Source organism: Eublepharis macularius, chromosome 6 (assembly GCF_028583425.1).
Source record: "Eublepharis macularius isolate TG4126 chromosome 6, MPM_Emac_v1.0, whole genome shotgun sequence".
NCBI lineage: Eukaryota > Metazoa > Chordata > Lepidosauria > Squamata > Eublepharidae > Eublepharis > Eublepharis macularius.
The window spans coordinates 127,018,809-127,036,802 of record NC_072795.1 but is presented as its reverse complement, the minus strand read 5'-3'; the positions used below and the strand labels follow the sequence as shown (position 1 = coordinate 127,036,802).

Below are 17,994 nucleotides of genomic sequence, written 5' to 3'. Positions count from 1 at the left end.
TTAGAATTATTTATATAATTTTTTTTTTAGATTTTTGACTGGCTTTTCGGGAAAGAAAGTGGTGTTCTAAAATGGCTATTTTGTATCAAAGTTCTGTGGCAATTATATCCTTGTTAACAGTTGGTGGGTCCTTCCATTCGTATACTGCCCCACAGGGCTATTTTTCCTGAGAAAAAAGGTGGTGGAACTCAGTGGGTTGCCCTAAGAGAAAATGGTCACATGGCTGGTGGCCCCACCCCCTGATCTCCAGACAGAGGAGAGTTTAGATTGCCCTCCGTGCTGCCGAGCAGCACGGAGGGCAATCAAAACTCCCCTCTGTCTGGAGATCAGGGGGCGGGGCCACCAGCCATGTGACCATTTTCAAGAGGTGCCGGAACTCCGTTCCACCGCGTTCCAGCTGAAAAAAAGCCCTGTTGGCCTATGCTTAGCAATCAAGGGATATAACTGTCTTACTTGCAGTCAAATTGCAAGAGGGAATTTTGTTTTGGGGGGCTTCCTAACAACAAACTCTGCTGAACTGGGTATCTTCAACTGGATTTCTTGAGCTGTCCCCTTGTCAGAAGCAGGATGTAGGTCAATGACGATGCATCCTTCATAAGCACCTTTCCCTGAACTTCCTCTCCCTCAACTTAGGAAGTTGTAACTGAGGGCCAGATCCAAACAGAATGTGCACCGTCCCATTGGTTAATATGCTTTGGAAAGTCAGGCTGTTTTCTGTTGTATTACCTGCCTTACACACACACACACATATACACACACCTGGGCCGATTCCGCACGGCTTACCTGAAGCCGGGATGTTGCGAAACGTGCTGGAAAAAACCGCGGAAGATTATGTTTTCTTGTGCAAGTTTTGCACAATATCGCGCAAAATTCGGACGAGAAAACGTGATCTTCCGTGTTTTTTCCGGCATGTTTTGCAACGTCCCGGCTTCAGGTAAGCCGTGCGGAATCGGCCCTGCTCTTTTATCCCCCAAACAGTTTGTCTTAATACAAAGATCAAAAGCTTTTTACAACTGCCCCAAGTGGGAAACTAACCATAGAAGTGAAGACTGGGTTGGCGTTGGGCTCCTGCTATCCCCGAGTCCCTGAGTTTATTACAATGAATAACCTTTATTTACTTTCATTAGACTATTAAACACCAGCACAGTCATCCTTCCCCCAGAAACCTGAATGGGGCCCATAAAGCAAATCCAGAGCCTAATTGAGTTCATTTTAATTTCTCTCCGATCACAGAGAATTACTCTGGTGATAAATCAGGGGGCAGCCTCACCCCCAACAGAAAGCCTAATTTGCAGCTAATTACAAAACTGATTTCTACAGCAAGATCAATACAAGAAGGAATTGGAAATGACTAGGCAATCGTGGCCGGCCAGGGAGGGCGGCCAAAGGCGGGCGGCCAGTGGGGAGCTGGCATGGCAAGCAGGGACAAGTGTGTATGTGTGTGCGTGGAAAAACACAAAGCAGAAAGAGCAGAAAATCAGTTTTAATTTAACGTAATATTAATCAGAACAACTTTTTCTGCTTTTTTTTGTAGTCGCTCCCAGTTCTTGTGTCTGGTTTGGGGGGCCGACACAATGAAAAGGCAATTACCGCTGCCTCTTGGACAGGACACCCTTTCAAATGCAATGAGCTTTCCCCCTCCCACCCTTCTGTTAGCCATGTGGCCGGTTCCTACCCCAATTTCATACCCCAATGCACAGGGGCTGGGGGAAGCAAGAAGAGCCGCTTTTTTATGGAGAGAGAACCCAAGAATGGCTGTTGGGGAGCAACATCTCCTCTCCGGCACTCTCCTTCTGGCAACACAAATACCCTGGGGAATCTTTCCTGTCTGTAGCCCAACCTTCAGCCACAGGCTGTAGCCACCCTTCCCTCTGCCCAGAAAATGATCCAGCAGGGAGAATGTCTTGAAAAGACACACACAGCTTCCTGCCCCCTTGAGACGTCCACTCCGCAGCAGCATCCGTTGGGAAACCCCCCCAAAATATGGCCAATGATGGAAGGCAATTGTATGCCTAGGGAGGACACAGAAAGCGTGGCCTGCCCCCCTTCATCTGCTTCCTGCCCCTCATCTTTGCCTGCCTCCATCTGTGAAGTCACTCCCCCCCACACACATCTGCCCACCATTCCCTTCCTTCCAGCCCATCAATAGAGAGCTGTCTTTTCTCTCTTCCCTAGGGTAATGAGTACTCCCTCCCAGCTCTGACCCCTGGTCTTGATGAAGTCAAGTCGAGTTTATCCACCTCTGCTAATCCAGACCTGGGGAACAACGTGTCAGGACCCCAGACCTACCCCGTAGTGACTGGTAAGTGGTGTGCCCCAAGGCCAGGAGCTCAGCCTGGTTTTGCCTTGGGCCATTTGTTCACCTCAACTTTATTCCCAAACCGCAGATCAAAAGAAAGAGCCCTTGTGAAGATACATAGGAAGAGGCAGCATTCGGGTGGAGTGAGGACAGACTGGTTTCTTTGATTCAGCCTGTGTGGTGTAGTGGTTAGACCAGGAGCCCCCAACCTGCTTTCCTGGTGCCCGGCAAGTGTTTTTAGAAAGTGGGTGGGGCCTGGTGATTAGCCACTGGAGATCTGATTGGTTGTGCAAATTAAAATTGTTTCAGTAGCTGTTTCAGTTGTTTTAGTAGCAGTTACCACTACAGTGCTGTTTTATTCTCTCTCTCGCTACTCTTTCCCAGTGCATTTTTAAAAAATAACTCCTCTTGTCCACTGAGGTTTGCTTTGTGTGGGGCTCCACCTCCCATGGTGGCCATTTTGTGGTTGGCTCCACCTCCCATGGTGGCCATTTTGTGGTTGGCTCCACCTCCCATGGTGGCCATTTTGTGCTTGGCTCCACCTCCCATGGTGGCCATTTTGTGGTTGTGCCCATCACCTTGTGTCAGAATTCCAAAGGTGTCTTCAAGTTCAAAGTGGGTGGGGACTCCAGCATTAGACTGTCGTACTAGGAACTTGGAGACGCAGGTTCAAATTCCTGCTCTGCCATATGAGCTTGTTCGGTGACCTTGGTCCAGTTATATGCTCTCAGCCTAATCTTCCTTCCCGGGTTGTTGTGAGGATAAAATGGAAGCTAGGAGAATGATGTAAGCGGCTTGGGGTTCTCATTGGGGTTTAAATAAATCAATCACTGAAATAGCCTAAAACAATGTTAAAACAAGAGCAGTGAAATCGGCAATAAAATCAGACCTCGAGCTCAGAACTGTAGCCTCAAATTAAAAGATCTTTCAATTTTTAAAAAACTAAGTCCCCACCCAACATCAGCAGGCCAGAATCGAGAAGTAGGCTTGACAAGTTTGCCTTGGGAGAGCTTTCAGAAGAACAATATTTGAGGCCAGTAGCACCTGAAAGGCCATCAAGATTTTCCAGGGTATAACAGAAAAGAGTCCAGTAGCACCTTTAAGACTAACCAACTGTACTGTAGCATAAGCTGTCGAGAATCACAGTTCTCTTCGTCAGATGCATGGAGGGTAAGAAGAAACTGGTCAGATATATAGGTGGAGAGGGGAGGGAGGAGTAGATGCAATCAGTAGCTTCTGATAATGGGATCAGTTTGCTTCTGATAATGAAATCAGTTACTTCTGATAATGAGATAACCATTCATAGTCCCTATTCAATCCAAGCCTGACTGAGCCAAATTTACATATGAATTCCAATTCAGCAGCTTCCCCTTGGATTCTGTTTTTGAAAGGTTTCTGTTGAACTACAGTGACCTTTAAGTCCTTGATATCCTGGGTATAAGCATGCCTGAATCAAAACAAAGTGAGCTTTGACTCAGGCAAGTTTATACCCTGGAAAATTTTGTCAGTCTTTCAGGTGCCACTGGCCTCAAATGTTGTTCTACTACTACACACTAACACAGCTACCCACCTGGCACTATCTTCAAGAGGTGAGGGGCTGCCGCTAGGAAAGCTCTTGGCTGGCCTCACTGAGCAGACTCTCTTCAAGATCAGGCCAAGGCCTCAGGTGAGGTGACCTTTTTCTTCACCAGCAGTGTTTCCAGCATGTTAGACTGCGGAAATGGGCCGACACCTCCCTTCTCTTTCAGACCCAAGAAAGAGAGGTGTGAGGTGATTTACAAGGGCCATTGCCCACATTACAATGTAAAGTCACTGGGAACGCTACCATGAATCAATCCCTTCTTTGACAGTGTCATGAAGAGGACGGAGACCTGTGCCGCTCGCCATTCTCCTTGCCTTCTTTTCCCTCTCTTCCTTGAGTTTTGTGTTACTCTTGCCATTGCGAGTCTATTCATTCTGAGCATTTCTAATTAAAGCCAATTGCCAAACGTTCGAATGACCACCATCAGTGTTTTGCAGATGATTATGGGACAACATTGTGCGGATTATCTAAAAACACCCACTGTACATCAAACTGGCACAAAACCAGTCTTATAAAAGACTGAGGCAGCAGCTTCAGTCTTTTATAAGAAAAAATATTTTTTGCACCCACTAATACAGTATCTTCCTAAACTCTGCCAGTCTTCATCTTTGAGGGGAAAGAATGGATTAGTGTTACCAAAATCCTTTTTTTTTAATTTATTGGAAGTAGTAGTAAATGTAATTTCAGCTCATTTACGTAGTTGATTTTTTAAAATCTCACCTTTTAGTGAAGAACAACCAGTTCTGTTATATACATCTAGGGTATCGCCACTCTTAGAATAGTGTGTGCAGTTCTGGTTGTCTCAATATCGAAGGACATAAAGATGGACAAGGTGACAGTAAGGACATTTAAAAGACTCAAGGGGTCAAAGCCCCTTCCAGACAAGACAAGAAAACATTTGGGGAGTTTTGGTTGGAAGAAATGGGGCTGTTTAGGACTCTGGCAGAAGTTGTATATGAGTAAGTCAGCTACGATAGATTTGGTATAGAAGCAGTCTTCCGCATAAAATGAAATTAATTGTCGATAATCACTGACACAAAACATGGTGAAGCCCACGGCCCTTAATTTGGGTCCTAGCTTGGCTTGTGGGGTAAGCTCCCTTTAGTCGATATTGCATGAGCGAGCAGACAGACAGACAGACAGACAGACAGACAGACAGACAGACAGACAGACAGACAGAATCCACACTTACCGGCACAGCGCTAAGCAGGCGGAGTGAGAGCGTCTTTCTGGTGCGTTTTATGACATCATCACGCCACGAGAGCGGCATCATGGCGCGATGACATCATAAAACGCACCAGAAAGACACTCTCACTCCACCTGCTTAGCGCTGTGCCGGTAAGTGTGTATTCAGCCACAGATCAGACAAACTCATGGAGTGAAGGTCTATGGATGGCTATTAACCATGCTAGCTAAATGGAACTTCCATGTTCAGAGACAGTATACCTCAGAGCCCCAGAAGTGTGAACAAATAAAAGGGAGATGGACTTCATGTTCTCCTTGTGAGGTGGGAACAAAATACTGGACTAGAGAGCCCCCAGACCTGAACTGGCGAGGCAAGTTCTTATGCCCGTATCTTTATTTCTACCCAAATGAATCACCTGCATAAATGAATACAGGTTGGGGCCTGTCTTAAGGTCAAACTGGATGTGCAGGTCTTTAAAGAGTGGTTTCAGATTCCCCAGACCTAGCTTAGATTCCCCACAACAGCTGTGAGGAATGGCTGTTAAAAAAATAAAGGAGAGCCCAAAGTACCTCAGAACGCCACCAGCCACTGGAGGAGGAGGAGGGGCTCCTGCCTTCCCTCACCCCAAGCCATTTCCCATGTCAAAATAGCATGGGGGGGGGTATCTCCCTGTTTTTCTACTCCGTGTTCACAGAATACTCCACGTGGAACAGCAAAACAGAGACATCCCCCTTCAATATTTCGGAAAACGACTTGAGAGCGCGGGGAGTTTCAGGAGCTACTTTGGAAAGGGATGGAGGGGGAATTGGCCAGAGAAGACAGAACTGGCAGTGTAAAGGTATAGCTTTCATTTCTGGATGGCACACCTTGGCAATTCTAGATAAGGCCCTGGGAACCAAACCGTCTCTGCCCTCATTACAAACAGCAATGCCGATAAAGTTCTTCTGACGTTTGTTGCTCTTACACATCATGAACCCTTGCCCTGGAGCTCTTACTCGTTTCCCATTTGGTGCCGATGTCCTGTTTTTCTGCCTGGGCCATCTGCATTCATCATCACAGGCCACCAAAGCTTTAGCAGCAGCTGGTGGCGGTGCTCAGGACGTGGTGACCTTAACCCTGTAGTCACTCTTTACGAGAATCTATCTTTCCTTCCTGGTAGGTGGAATTGCTTTGGCCTTAAGTATCCCTGTAACGTGCAGAATAATAGCCCAGTTCCATCTGCAGCCCGGCAAGCATTGTGGAAGCATCACACAACTGGTTAGGCCCCTTCTCACACTAGTCTACACCGTTCCTCAGCAGCACCGACAGAAATACTTTGAGCTAATTGAAAACTGTTGAAAAAAGTAATATTTTTAATTGGAGGAAGGTTACAATTGAGGCCCAGAGTATCCTTGCAGTGGAAGAGGGTTTGCCTTCCATGAATAAGGAAACCTGGGAACCTGGGCAGTTGTTAGCGTGTTGGACTAGAATCTGTGAGACTGACTTTGAATGCCCACTCTGCCACAGAAGCTTACTGGGTGACCTTGGGCCGGTAACACCCTCTCAACTGGATCTACCTCCCAGCGTTGTTATGAGAATAAAATGAAGGACAGCGGAACAATGTGAGCTGCTTAGGTCCTACTGGGGAGAAAAGTGGAGTATAAATAGGGTTGCCAGTCTCCAGGTGGTGGCTGGAGATCTCGCAGAATTATAACTGATCTCCAGGCCATAGAGGTCAGTTCCCCTGGAGAAAATGGATGCTCTGGAAAGTGGACTCTATGGCGTTATACCCCACTAAGGTCCCTCTCCATCAGGCCCGGCGCACCCATTGAGGCCAGGTAGGCAGTGGCCTCAGGGTGCAAGGGCACCGGAGGGGGTGGAGGAGCGTGCAGCGGAGCTGGCGGAGCTGGCTGCAGCAGCAGCTGGTGGCTTCTGCACCCAGCTGGGTTGTGTGGCAGCAGCAGCAACACTGCAGCCAGCCACGCCAGCTCCACTGTGCGCTCCTCTGCCACCACACGCCCCAGCCGGGCGCAGAAGCCTCAAGCTGCTGCTGAGGTGGCGTGCAGAGCACAGAGCAGCCTCCACGCGCCGCCCCAGCCATCCTGCGCTGCATGATGATGTCATCGCAGGATGACGTCATCACACAGTCAGTGGCGCGCGCGCTCTCTGTGCGCGCCTGTATAAGTGGCCACAGGCGCCAGAAACTCTGGTGCCAGCAGTGCTCCCCATCCCAAACCACACACCCCCCAGGCTCCACCCCCATAAAATCTCCAGGAATTTCCCATCCTGGAGCTGGCAACCCCTGGTTTAAATTAAGTAAATAAATAAAAATGTTTCAGGGAAACAAGAAGGGTCCTTGATTTAGAGAAAATGCCCCACAGAGTTTGCTTTCATTTTCTTTTGCTAGAGTTGGCGTAGTGTAGGGGAAGGAGTGATGAATCAGAACCTGAGAGAACCAGGTCCAAATCTTCACTCTGCCCTGGAAGCTCTCTGGGTGACCTCGGCCCAGTCGCACTCACTCTTAGCCTAACCTACCTCACAGGGCTGTTGTTGTGAAGATAAAATGGAGATGGATATTTTAAGCCACTTTGGTCCCCATTGGAATGTGGAATTATTATCTAAAGAAATAAGAGCCAGTTTGTTGTAGTGGTTAAGAGCACGGGACTCTAATCTGGAGAACCGGGTTTGATTCCCCACTTCTCCACTTGAAGCCAGCTGGGTGACCTTGAGTCAGTCACAGCTTCTGTGCATGCATCTGACGAAGAGAGCTGTGGTTCTCGAAAGCTTATGCTACAATAGAGTTGGTTTTCTCAAAGGTGCTACTGGACTCTTTAGCATTGGTTGTCCTCTGAGATCCAAAGCAGGCACAAAGCAGATTTTGCATGTTAAACAACAAATGTTCTCAACATAGGTAACGATTTCTGTGGTTCCAATGGGTATTTATCAACAGAAGTATTAAAAGCATGAAAGAAATATGACTTCATTGTTATAAATACATGAATAACTCTGAACAGTCAGTCAACAGTGGCACTCAATGGCCAACATCTGCTACCCCAGTGGTCTTTCACCTCTGGTTCTGAACCTTCAGCTAGTCTTCAAGTCCCCCCTGCTGGGTCGTGAGCCTTTGGAGAGCAACCAGATTATTTTGGCTGCTTTATGGAGAGACATGCTGCAGGTGTGTACGTGGAAAGTAAGAGGACCATCCTTCACACCACGCTGCGCATGGATACTGAGAGGACAAGGAGCAAACCAATGCAGTGGAGAGGATTCTGCACTAGCTGTGGCCACCATGTTCTTCTCTATGGTAGACCTCCGGGTGCTTGGCTTGTGTTTCTTGTCCCCGGCTCTTGTGAGTGGCTGACCATGGCCCTGGCGCAATGAGGTCATCTTTGGCGCTCCCTCTTCCAGCCATATGTGATGTCATGCACCTTCCAGCTCAGCAGATCCCATGCGAAGAGGCTGTCCTCTAAAGACTGGGTCTGGGCATGGACTTGGCCACTGCTCTACGCTGCATCACTAGAATGACACATAATTTGTACATAATTTGAGTCGTGGGGCTGCTGTGGCAGCACACATCCAATTCCCTTTGTAGGAGGAATGTTTCTGTCTCTCTCGCTGCATTAGAAAAGAGCAAGAACTCAGTAGCACGTATAAGACTAACAAAATTTGTGGTAGGGTAGGAGGGTTTGTGAGTCACAGGCTCACAGCTCACTTCTTCAGATACCCAGGGCTTTTTTTCAGCGGGAACGGGGTGGAACGGAGTTTCCGGCACCTCTTGAAAATGGTCACATGGCTGGTGGCCCCGCCCCTGATCGCCAGACAGAGGGGAGGTTAGACAATCTAAACTCCCCTCTGGCTGGAGATCAGGGGGTGGGGCCACCAGCCATGTGACCATTTTCGCCGAGGGTGATTTAAACTTAAAAAAACTCCCCCCTTGTTCCAGCTGACCCCAAGTGACGTCATTGTGCGGTCCTGAGTTCCACCACTGAGTTCCACCACCTCTTTTCCCAGAAAAAAAGCCTTGCAGATACCTGAAAAGACTCTGGCCATCTTCACATGCCTGCAAACCCTCCAGAGAATCATGCAACACTCACGGCACAATGGCGTCTTTATAGCACGATTTCCTATTTAATGGCGCGATGACATCAGAAATCACGCCATTAAATGGGAAATCACGTTATGAAGACGCCGTCGTGCCATGAGTTTTGCAGGATTTTCCGGAGGTTACAGGCATGTGAAAAACGGCCTCTTGCTCTTTTCTGCTGCTACAAACACACAGCTACCCATCTTGATCTGTTTCTCTCTCTGTGTATGTGTCTCGAGAGGTCTCACAATAACCCAGATAGGATGGAGAGGAAATTCCTGTTTATCCAGACGAGATCTCTATTTCTCACTGGGAGGCTCTTGGCATGCTATGAAGGATCAACATGGGAGACTTTTCTCCACCTGAGCCATTGGAAGAAATGTTTGTTCCTGAGATGGGACGAGAGCCATGCCACTGGTATGGATCATGACGAGCAGCAACAGTTTGGGATGCGGATGCCAGAAGAGACAAAGGAAAGGCGAGGATGTACTTTCTCGCCGAAGAATCCCGAATCCGAAGCACTTCTCTTTGTCCCCCACCCTCCTGCCCTGGAACAGTCCCGGCTCCACTTGGGATCACTCCTGGTTGATCCATCTGGTTCCAAGAGTGAGAAAAGTTCATTTCAGACCCAGCTTGATGTTCCCAGGTGGCCGCTTAGCACTAACATCGCAATCTGTATGCGACTTTTCAATCAGGCGCAGAGTAACAAAAAAGCAGGAGCCATTAACATTCGGAGTTGTGTGCCAGCAGTAATGAGGGAGAAATGCAGAGAGTGGAAATTAAGAACACACATTCCGAGAGGTGTGGGGAGTGAGGGGGAAGGAGAAGGGCAGGGGAGGGTTTGTGCTGTGCTTAGGCCAGGATCCAACTCTTGAATTAATGGTGCCATTACCCCAGAAAGGGCTGCAGATAATGCTCATTCTTAAAAATGTCTTTTCTGGCAATTAAAGAGCTGCAGTTATTGATTGTTATTGATTTTATGTCCCCCAATTTGCATAATCTGTTAAAGATGAATGATTCATGATGTATTTATTATAGGAAAGGATAGAGGGGGTTTTGGGTGGGGGGAGTCGCTGGAAAGAGACTGAGTGTGTGATCCAACTCTACCTTAGTCAAAGCTAGGAAGAGCAGCGTGACTTCTTAGGAAGGACTTTAAGAAAAGAGGCAGCTGAGGAGGGCCTGTGGACCTCTGAAGATGGCAGTTTTGGTGGCTCAGTAAATGAGCAGGTGGCTTTCTTTGAGTTGCCAGGTCCCTATACCTTCCCATGGGAGTGGGGGGGGAAGCTGGGACTTACTTCGTGCCTTCTGTGTGTCTTTTTTCCTGGCACTCACGGGGCTTGCTTGATGATGTTACTTCTGGAAGTGACATTGTCACGCCAGCCGCAGGAGCACTCCCACGCACTGCATGGGGCCAATTCTTTGAGAATCGGCCCCTTTGGAGCTGATTTGAGCCCCAAATGAAGCACGGGTGCACTCCCGCAGCCGGCACACTGACGTCACTTCTGGAAGTGATGTTTTTGGTCCACTGGGAGTGCGCGCACTGTGTGTGTTCCCAAGTGGCGGGCAATCTCTGGACAGCCAAAAACCTCCCACTGGTCACCAGCAGCCAGCAGGCAAGCAGGTAAACTGGCAGGCACCTGGGATCTCTAGGCTCTCTCTGCCACTTCCGTTTTCCTGCCCTATGGTGCTCTGAACAGCATTTTTCCTGTAGGAAACTGGGAAATTTTGTAAGATCTTTGTTGTTCTGCCAGCTGTAAAGGAAGCAGGGGCTTGAATACAGACACCTAAGCACAGAATGGACATGGACAGTAACAGTCAAGAAGGGCTTGGGATACGGCCACTTTTCTCTTTAATACATGCTGAAACGAGGTCTTCATCCCTTCCTGGTGGCAGCTTCCATGTGTTTTAAACAGGGGAAGAGCTGATGAGCCCCTGCAAGCTCCCTTCACAAAGGGATATTGTAAGTGTGCATTTTGTGTGTGAGCAGATAATGTAGGTTGAGAATTCCCCCAACAAAAGTAGAGGTCTCTAGGCTGGAGCTGAACTGAGTGCCAACGACTACAAACTCCCTGTAGAAAAATAATGAAGATGTAATAGAGAAAGGTAAAAAAAGGGGGGGGGTGCCAAAGTACAGGCAAAAGGCAGGAGGGATGGAGAAAGAACTCAAGGCATCTGAAATGAACAATGGTGGAGGTAAACATTAAGCTAGGTGGGGACTGAACCATAAACACACAAATCAGAAAGCAGGGAGAATTCTTAACAGGAAAGGCAGATCAATAGCAAAGGCAGAAGAAAGATCAAGGAGGAAGATAAAGGAAGGGACCATTTTCTGCTTCTCAACTCTATTGTTCTCCTCCCAGCCATGCTTTCTGTAAGTTGCTTAAGCTTCGTTTTGATCAAGGATGAGGACTAAAAATTTAAGCCTAAGTTTCATGAAGGCATCTGGAGTGTGGGGAGAGAGCAGGGCTTTTTTTCAGCTGGAACGTGGTGGAATGGAGTTCCAGCACCCCTTGAAAATGGTCACATGGCCAGTGGCCCCGCCCCCTGATCTCCAGACAGAGGGGAGTTTAGAGTGCTCTCAGAGGGCAATCTAAACTCCCCTCTGTCTGGAGATCGGGGTGGGGCCACCAGCCATGTGACCATTTTCTCCAAGGGCAACCCACTGAGTTCCGGCACCTCTTGAAAATGGTCACATGGCCGGTGGCCCCACCCCCTGATCTCCAGACAGAGGGGAGTTTAGATTGCCCTCTGTGCAGTGGCGTGGAGGACAATCTAAACTCCTCCCTGTCTGGAGATTAGGGGGCGGGGCCGCCAGCCATGTGACCTCCCCCTTGTTCTAGCTCACCCAAAGTGATGTCATTGTGCGGTCCTGAGTTCCACCACTGAGTTCCACCACCTCATTTCCCAGAGAAAAAGCCCTGGGAGAGAGAGAGAAGTCTTTGGGTAGGAGTTCTGGGCAGGAGTTACGGGGCTGCAGAGGGGGAGCTGTGCCAGCTGTTGTAGCCAAACAAAAGTCCAGGGGTGCCTTAAATACTGGCAACATTTATTTCAGCATGAGCTTTTGTGAGTCGCTTCTTCATGCAGTTATGCAGAAGTAGCAGAACAATATTAAGCAGAGTGACGCCCTTCCAGGTCCCTTAAGATTGCTGTTAGGGTTGCTAGGACGCCTCACCCTCCTGGAAGGAGGAAGACCTGGCTCTTGCCGCCTCCTTTTCCTCTTGCATGATCACGTCATTTCCAGTGACAGCACTTCCAATGATGTCACCACACGTGTGCAGGAGAGCACGCACACTTCACAGCAGGCAAACTTGGGCCTCAAACAGGCCCAATTTGGCAATTAAGGAGCATGGGCAGAGTTCTTTAAGAGTGCATAGGGTTTCAGGGGGATCATTGGGGGCATTGGAGTGGCTTATTATTTAATTCCTTTTTATACGTTGCCTACTTTTCTCCCACAAAGGGACCCAAAGCAGATTATCACATCTTTCTCCCCTCTCTGCTTTATCTTCATAGCAACAGTCCTGTGGGGTAGGCTAGGCTGAGAGATTGCAATAGGCCTGAAACAGGGTTGCCAGCTCCAAGTTGGGAAATTCCTGGAGATCTGGGGGGTGAAACCTGGAGAAACCTGGAGAAAGTGGCGTTTGGGGAGGGAAAGGACCTTGGCATGGCAGAATTCCATCGAGTTTACCCCGCAAAGTAGCCATTTTCTCCAGGTGAACTGATCTCTGTGGCCTGGAGACCAGTTGGAATTCCAGGAAATCTCCAGCCACTACCTGGAGGCTGGCAACCCTAGCCGAAATCACCCAGCAAGCTGCCATGGCAAAATGAGGCTTCCACACCCGGTAGTCCGAGGTCCTGATCTGACACTCTAACTGCTACGCCGCACTGGTCCTGTAGGAGCAAAAGGAAGAGATCTGTCCAGAAATAAGGTCGAGGAGAATGACAGTGCGATCCTTCGAAGAGCAGGGCTGCCAACGTCAGGTTGTGAAATTCTAGCAATTGGGAGGTAGATCCTGGGAAGGGAAAGGACCTTCACTGGGTATAATGCTCTCCAAAGAACATTTTCTCCAAAGGAACTGATCTCTATAATCTGGAGACCAGTTGTAATTCTAGGCTACTTTCAGACCTCACCTGGAGGTTGGCAAGCAAAATGCAGAGTCACTCCAGTCCCAATGAAATCCCTGGGACGTCGCTGGGTGTGGTGTATAACCCTAGAGAACACTAAAGGATAATGCCGGGTGATAGAACTTACGGGAATCCCGGGTGCAGGCAGATCATATGTGGAGGCACATATTTTGGGCATCAGAGTTCTAGACTGAGATGCCTGGATTGGGCTGTGACAATGGAAGCCCCCCCCCCCCCCCGGTCCCAAGCAGCTTGCAATAGTCAAAGCACAAACTGGAGATACAGCTAAGAGGGTGGGGAAAGAAGGGGTGGGTCAATGCAACGCTGGTCAAAGAAATGTGGCACAAAACAGTAAAGAGTCCAGTAGCACCTTTAAGACTAACCAACTTTATTGTGGCATAAGCTTTCCAGAGCCACAACTCTCTTCGTCAGATGCATCTGACGAAGAGAGTTGTGGCTCTGGAAAGCTTATGCTACAATAAAGTCGGTTAGTCTTAAAGGTGCTACTGGACTCTTTACTGTTTTGCTACTACAGACTAACACGGCTAACTCCTCTGGATCTTGGACTGAATATAGGAAGCAAAAGAGAATTGTTGTGCCTTGTCAACAGAGTGGACTTGATGTTAATGTTATAATTTTATCCTTTTTAGGGTGCAAAAGATTCACAGGAAAAGGGTGCCGGACTTGGAGCTTTTGTCAGACTTGCCCTATGCTACAGAGCTGCAGTAGCATAGTGGTTAACTGGTTGGGCTGCAAATCAGCACTCTGCTGGTTCAAACCCTACAGCTGAGCTCAGCAGGTGGCCTTGGGGAAGCCTCAGTTCTCAACCCCAGCTGTATTGTGGGAATAATAACAACACTGACTTTGTTCACCGCTCTGGGTGTGGCACTAATCTGCCTAGAAGAGCAGTATATAAGCACAGTTATTATCCTCAGCTGTAACGGGGATCCCCCATTCCCAGCTTCCATGAGCCTCTGCCCCCTCTCCCCCACTGCCACTCTCCTGGCCAGAAGGGGGAAAAGGCAGAGGCACATGTGTGCCCACCCATCATGCCAGAAAATGGCATAATTTCTGGCGCAACTAGGGTTGCCAGTTCCAGGTTGGGAAATTCCTGGAAATTTGGGGGGTGGAGCCTGAAGAGGGTGGGGTTTGTGGAGGGGAGCGGCCTCAGAATGGTATAATGCCATAGGATCTACCTTCCAAAGCAGCCATTTTCTCCAGGGGAACTGATCTCTGTCACCTAGAGATCAGCTGTAATTCCGGGAGATCTCCAGCCACCACCTGGAGGCTGGCCGCCCTAGACATGACTCAGAAGCAACGGGTTGCACGAGGGGCCAATTCTGTAAAAATCAGCACCAAACACTAAGTTTGGGAATGATTTTTAGAGAATTGGCCCCTGGCGCTACCTGCACTACTACATCATGCTGGAAATGACATCATTTCCCCACATGACAGGTGGGCCTGGGAGCATGGTGTGCTTGAGGTAATTAATTACCCAGTGGCCCCTGCTCCCCACTTTGGCCTACATTGGATCTGGCTACCCCGTCTTGTCCTCTTTGACACCTTGTGCTGGCAATACATTTTGTGAGGAAAATCTTCTAACCTAGATGGCCGATTTGTGCAAGTAGTTTAACTTTGGAATGACTAACTTGCCACAAATGGGCCCTTCTCTGAACTGGAAAATAGCAGCTGGTGAATGTTTAGTTTGTGGAAGGGAACCTGTAACATTGCCGCTCCAACCATAGTGGCTGATGGCACGACTTTACATCATTCAGTCAATCCAGTCTCTATCCCCCCCCAAAGCTCCCACAGATTGCCAGCTGTAGCCTGGCAACCCCAAATGCTAAAAGTATTTTGCTAAATGTGGCAAATTCCATAAATTGCTATGAAATACCACCAGTTGAAGTGAAAATTGAGGCCAATTTGCAGGTTTCTCCTTGGGCGAATCTGAATTCAGCTCTGCTGATATCTGAGGTGAGCAGGGAGCTGGTTTTCTCCTTTTAAGTTGTCATGTTTGAAATTCTCTGAAATTAAAAAGAGAGGATTAAAAATTATGTGTTTGCAGAAGAACGGTTTATCAAAATTGTTTATGGAGTTAATACAGGTAATGAAAATTTGTGCCAGGAATTCATATAATGCTGGCAGACAAAATGACAAACATAGGCAGGTGAAACCATGCTTAAGGTAGTTAAATATATCCTGAAGGGGAGGAGAAATTATAAGGCTGCCATCCGTTTTTTCCGAAATGGCATCAGCACTATAAACCTTACTGGAATTCAGTGTCCGATCAGAATTTTTGTGGCTGTATCATATAGGTGGGAAGCATCATAAACCATCATAAAACAGCAAAAATATCACACTTAATGATATTCATTGTAATTAAATCTAATTTTTAGTATGTGCCAACTGGTTCTCAAGCCAGACGATTTGTGCCAACAGCCCATCAAACAGATCTCAGGCCTGAAAAATACATGCCTAGTACTGACCAATTTTGTCCCTAGGAAAAGAACATGCGGGCAACGCTGTCTGTCTACACTACAGATGGGCACAAACCGAAATATGAACCAAAATTAAGCACGAACCAGGCCGGTTCGTGGTTCGTGAACCACGGTTTGTCAGATCCCATTTCTGACGAACCAACATGAACTTTTAGGCTGGTTCCTTTGGTTCATTTTTTGGTTCATCACTGCAGACAGCCTGGTGCCAATCAATCAGTTTCCTAGGCAACGGGATGAACTTCCTGCAGACCTTCTGCTGACCCGGAAGTGAACTTCTGCTGGCCCAGAAGTGACAATTTTCTGACCAACGTTCAGTGTTTGAGCCAATGACTGTAGAGGTGTGATTATGAACGTTTTCATGAACCAAATGAACCAAATGAACCGGTTCACGAACCAGGGTCAGGTTTGTGAAAGTTCATGGTTCATGAAATTTGACGAACCACGAACCACATGGTTCGGGTTTTTTTTTCTGGTTCATGCCCATCTCTAGTCTACACAGCCCATCTAACCAGAGGAAAGTTCAAAAACGTAGCCCTTTCTAACTGTAAAGAGTCCAGTAGCACTTTTAAGTCTAGCCAACTTTATTGCAGCATAATCTTTCGAGAACCACAGCTCTCTTTGTCAGATGCATCTGATGAAGAGAGCTGTGATTCTCAAAAGCTGAGGCTACAATAAAGTTGGTTATTCTTAAAAGTGCTACTGGACTCTCTCTTTCTAACTGTGTTGCTCAGATCACGCAAGGGTGGGAAATAAAGCAGAATAGCTCGACTTCCCTCACTTCTCAACCATAATCACACCTCTACAGTCATTGGCTCAAACACTGGACGTTGGGGCCAAGGATTCTTCTGACTTGAGCAGTTGCTTGACTTTACTTATATCTCTGTCCATTAAAAAGCTAGGAACTGGTCTTCTTTCAAAACAGCTAATATTGAACATTTTGGGAAAGGGCCTAGAATGTCCCGGCGGAGGAAGAAAGGAATGGTGCAGATCTCCGAAGTACATTCTCTGGGTCTGTGATCGAAATGAATGGACAAGCTTTCAAAATAAAAATATAAATCTGATACCAGTAGCCTTTAAGGCAAACGGGATTCTGGACAAATAGAGAGTTCAAGTGCATTTTTCTCCGACTGCTTTTCCTGGAGCAATTCCGTCCAAGGGCTCTTCCTCTCGTGATCTCTTGAGCCCATAATGGACATGCTCTGGAGGAGCGAACTGGCCTGTGGGAAAACGCTCTGTCCTTTTAATGGCTTGTTGTGTACCAGGCAATGTTATTTACCTCTATGTCGCGTGAGGCTTCAACTGCCCATTTCAACACACTAAGCCTCTCTTATTTCTTCAGGCCAGCTGGCAACCCTAGAACACTTGTGTGACACACTCAGCCTAAATAATACTCAGAAGCTCCAATTGTGCTGGGCAACGTAGGCCGGCTTCAGCATGAACCGTTTGGCAGTAGCCACGGAGTTCTCCGTCTCGTTCGAAACTTGCTGGCGCCCAGGGCATAAACTATAGCTACTCAAGGCCCAAAGTATTGCAACGTGGTTTTAATCGAAAGCCACCTTGAGCAGAGGATTGTCAACTGCTGGACGGGGCCTGGAGTTCTCCTGGAATTACAGCTGATCTCTAAACGACAGAGATCACTGCCCTGGAAAAATGGAGGCAAACTCTTATGGCATTATAGTAAAGAGTTCAGTAGCACCTTAAAGACTAGCTAACTTCATTGCAGCATAAGCTTTTGAGAAACACAGCTCTCTTCGTCAGACGCATCTGACAAAGAGAACTGTGGTTCTCAAAAGCTTATGCTACAATAAAGTTGGTTAGTCTTAAAGGTGCTACTGGACTTTTTACTGTTTGCAACTACAGACTAACACGGCTAACTCCTCTGGATCTATGGCATTAGACTCCTCTATGGAAGGCAGGCGCTATGGCATTAGTCTCCACTTAGGTCCCTCCCCTCTCCAAACCATGCCCTCTCCAGGCTTTGCCCCCAAACCTCCAGAAATTTGCCAACCCAGAGTTGGCAGCCCTACTCAAGCAGGACTCTGAGGAGGAGGCATAGAAATATCCTAAATAAATAAATACAATAAAATAAATAGCATTGTGCAAAAGAGTCCTGAATCTGCTTCCGTGAAAAAGACATTGCTTTTGTTCCATCTGCTTGCTATAATTTCCACTCCCCATCTGCCTGGACGTCTGCTGTCTTGTGCTGGAAATAGGCAATCCTTGCCGTGAAGGAGAGAGTGTGGG

At 47.8% G+C, this 17,994-nt stretch overlaps 1 protein-coding gene across 4 annotated transcripts in view; it reads left to right on the top strand.

Annotated features, from left to right (window-relative positions):
- The window catches only part of PAX2 (paired box 2), a 166,076-nt gene that overhangs the window by 130,245 nt on the left and 17,837 nt on the right, over nucleotides 1–17,994 (top strand). For all 4 annotated transcript variants that reach the window (XM_054982858.1, XM_054982859.1, XM_054982857.1 and 1 more), the window contains exon 7: nucleotides 2,176–2,302. In XM_054982858.1, coding sequence (XP_054838833.1) covers nucleotides 2,176–2,302 — 127 coding nt within the window. The remainder of the gene's footprint in view (nucleotides 1–2,175; nucleotides 2,303–17,994) is intronic.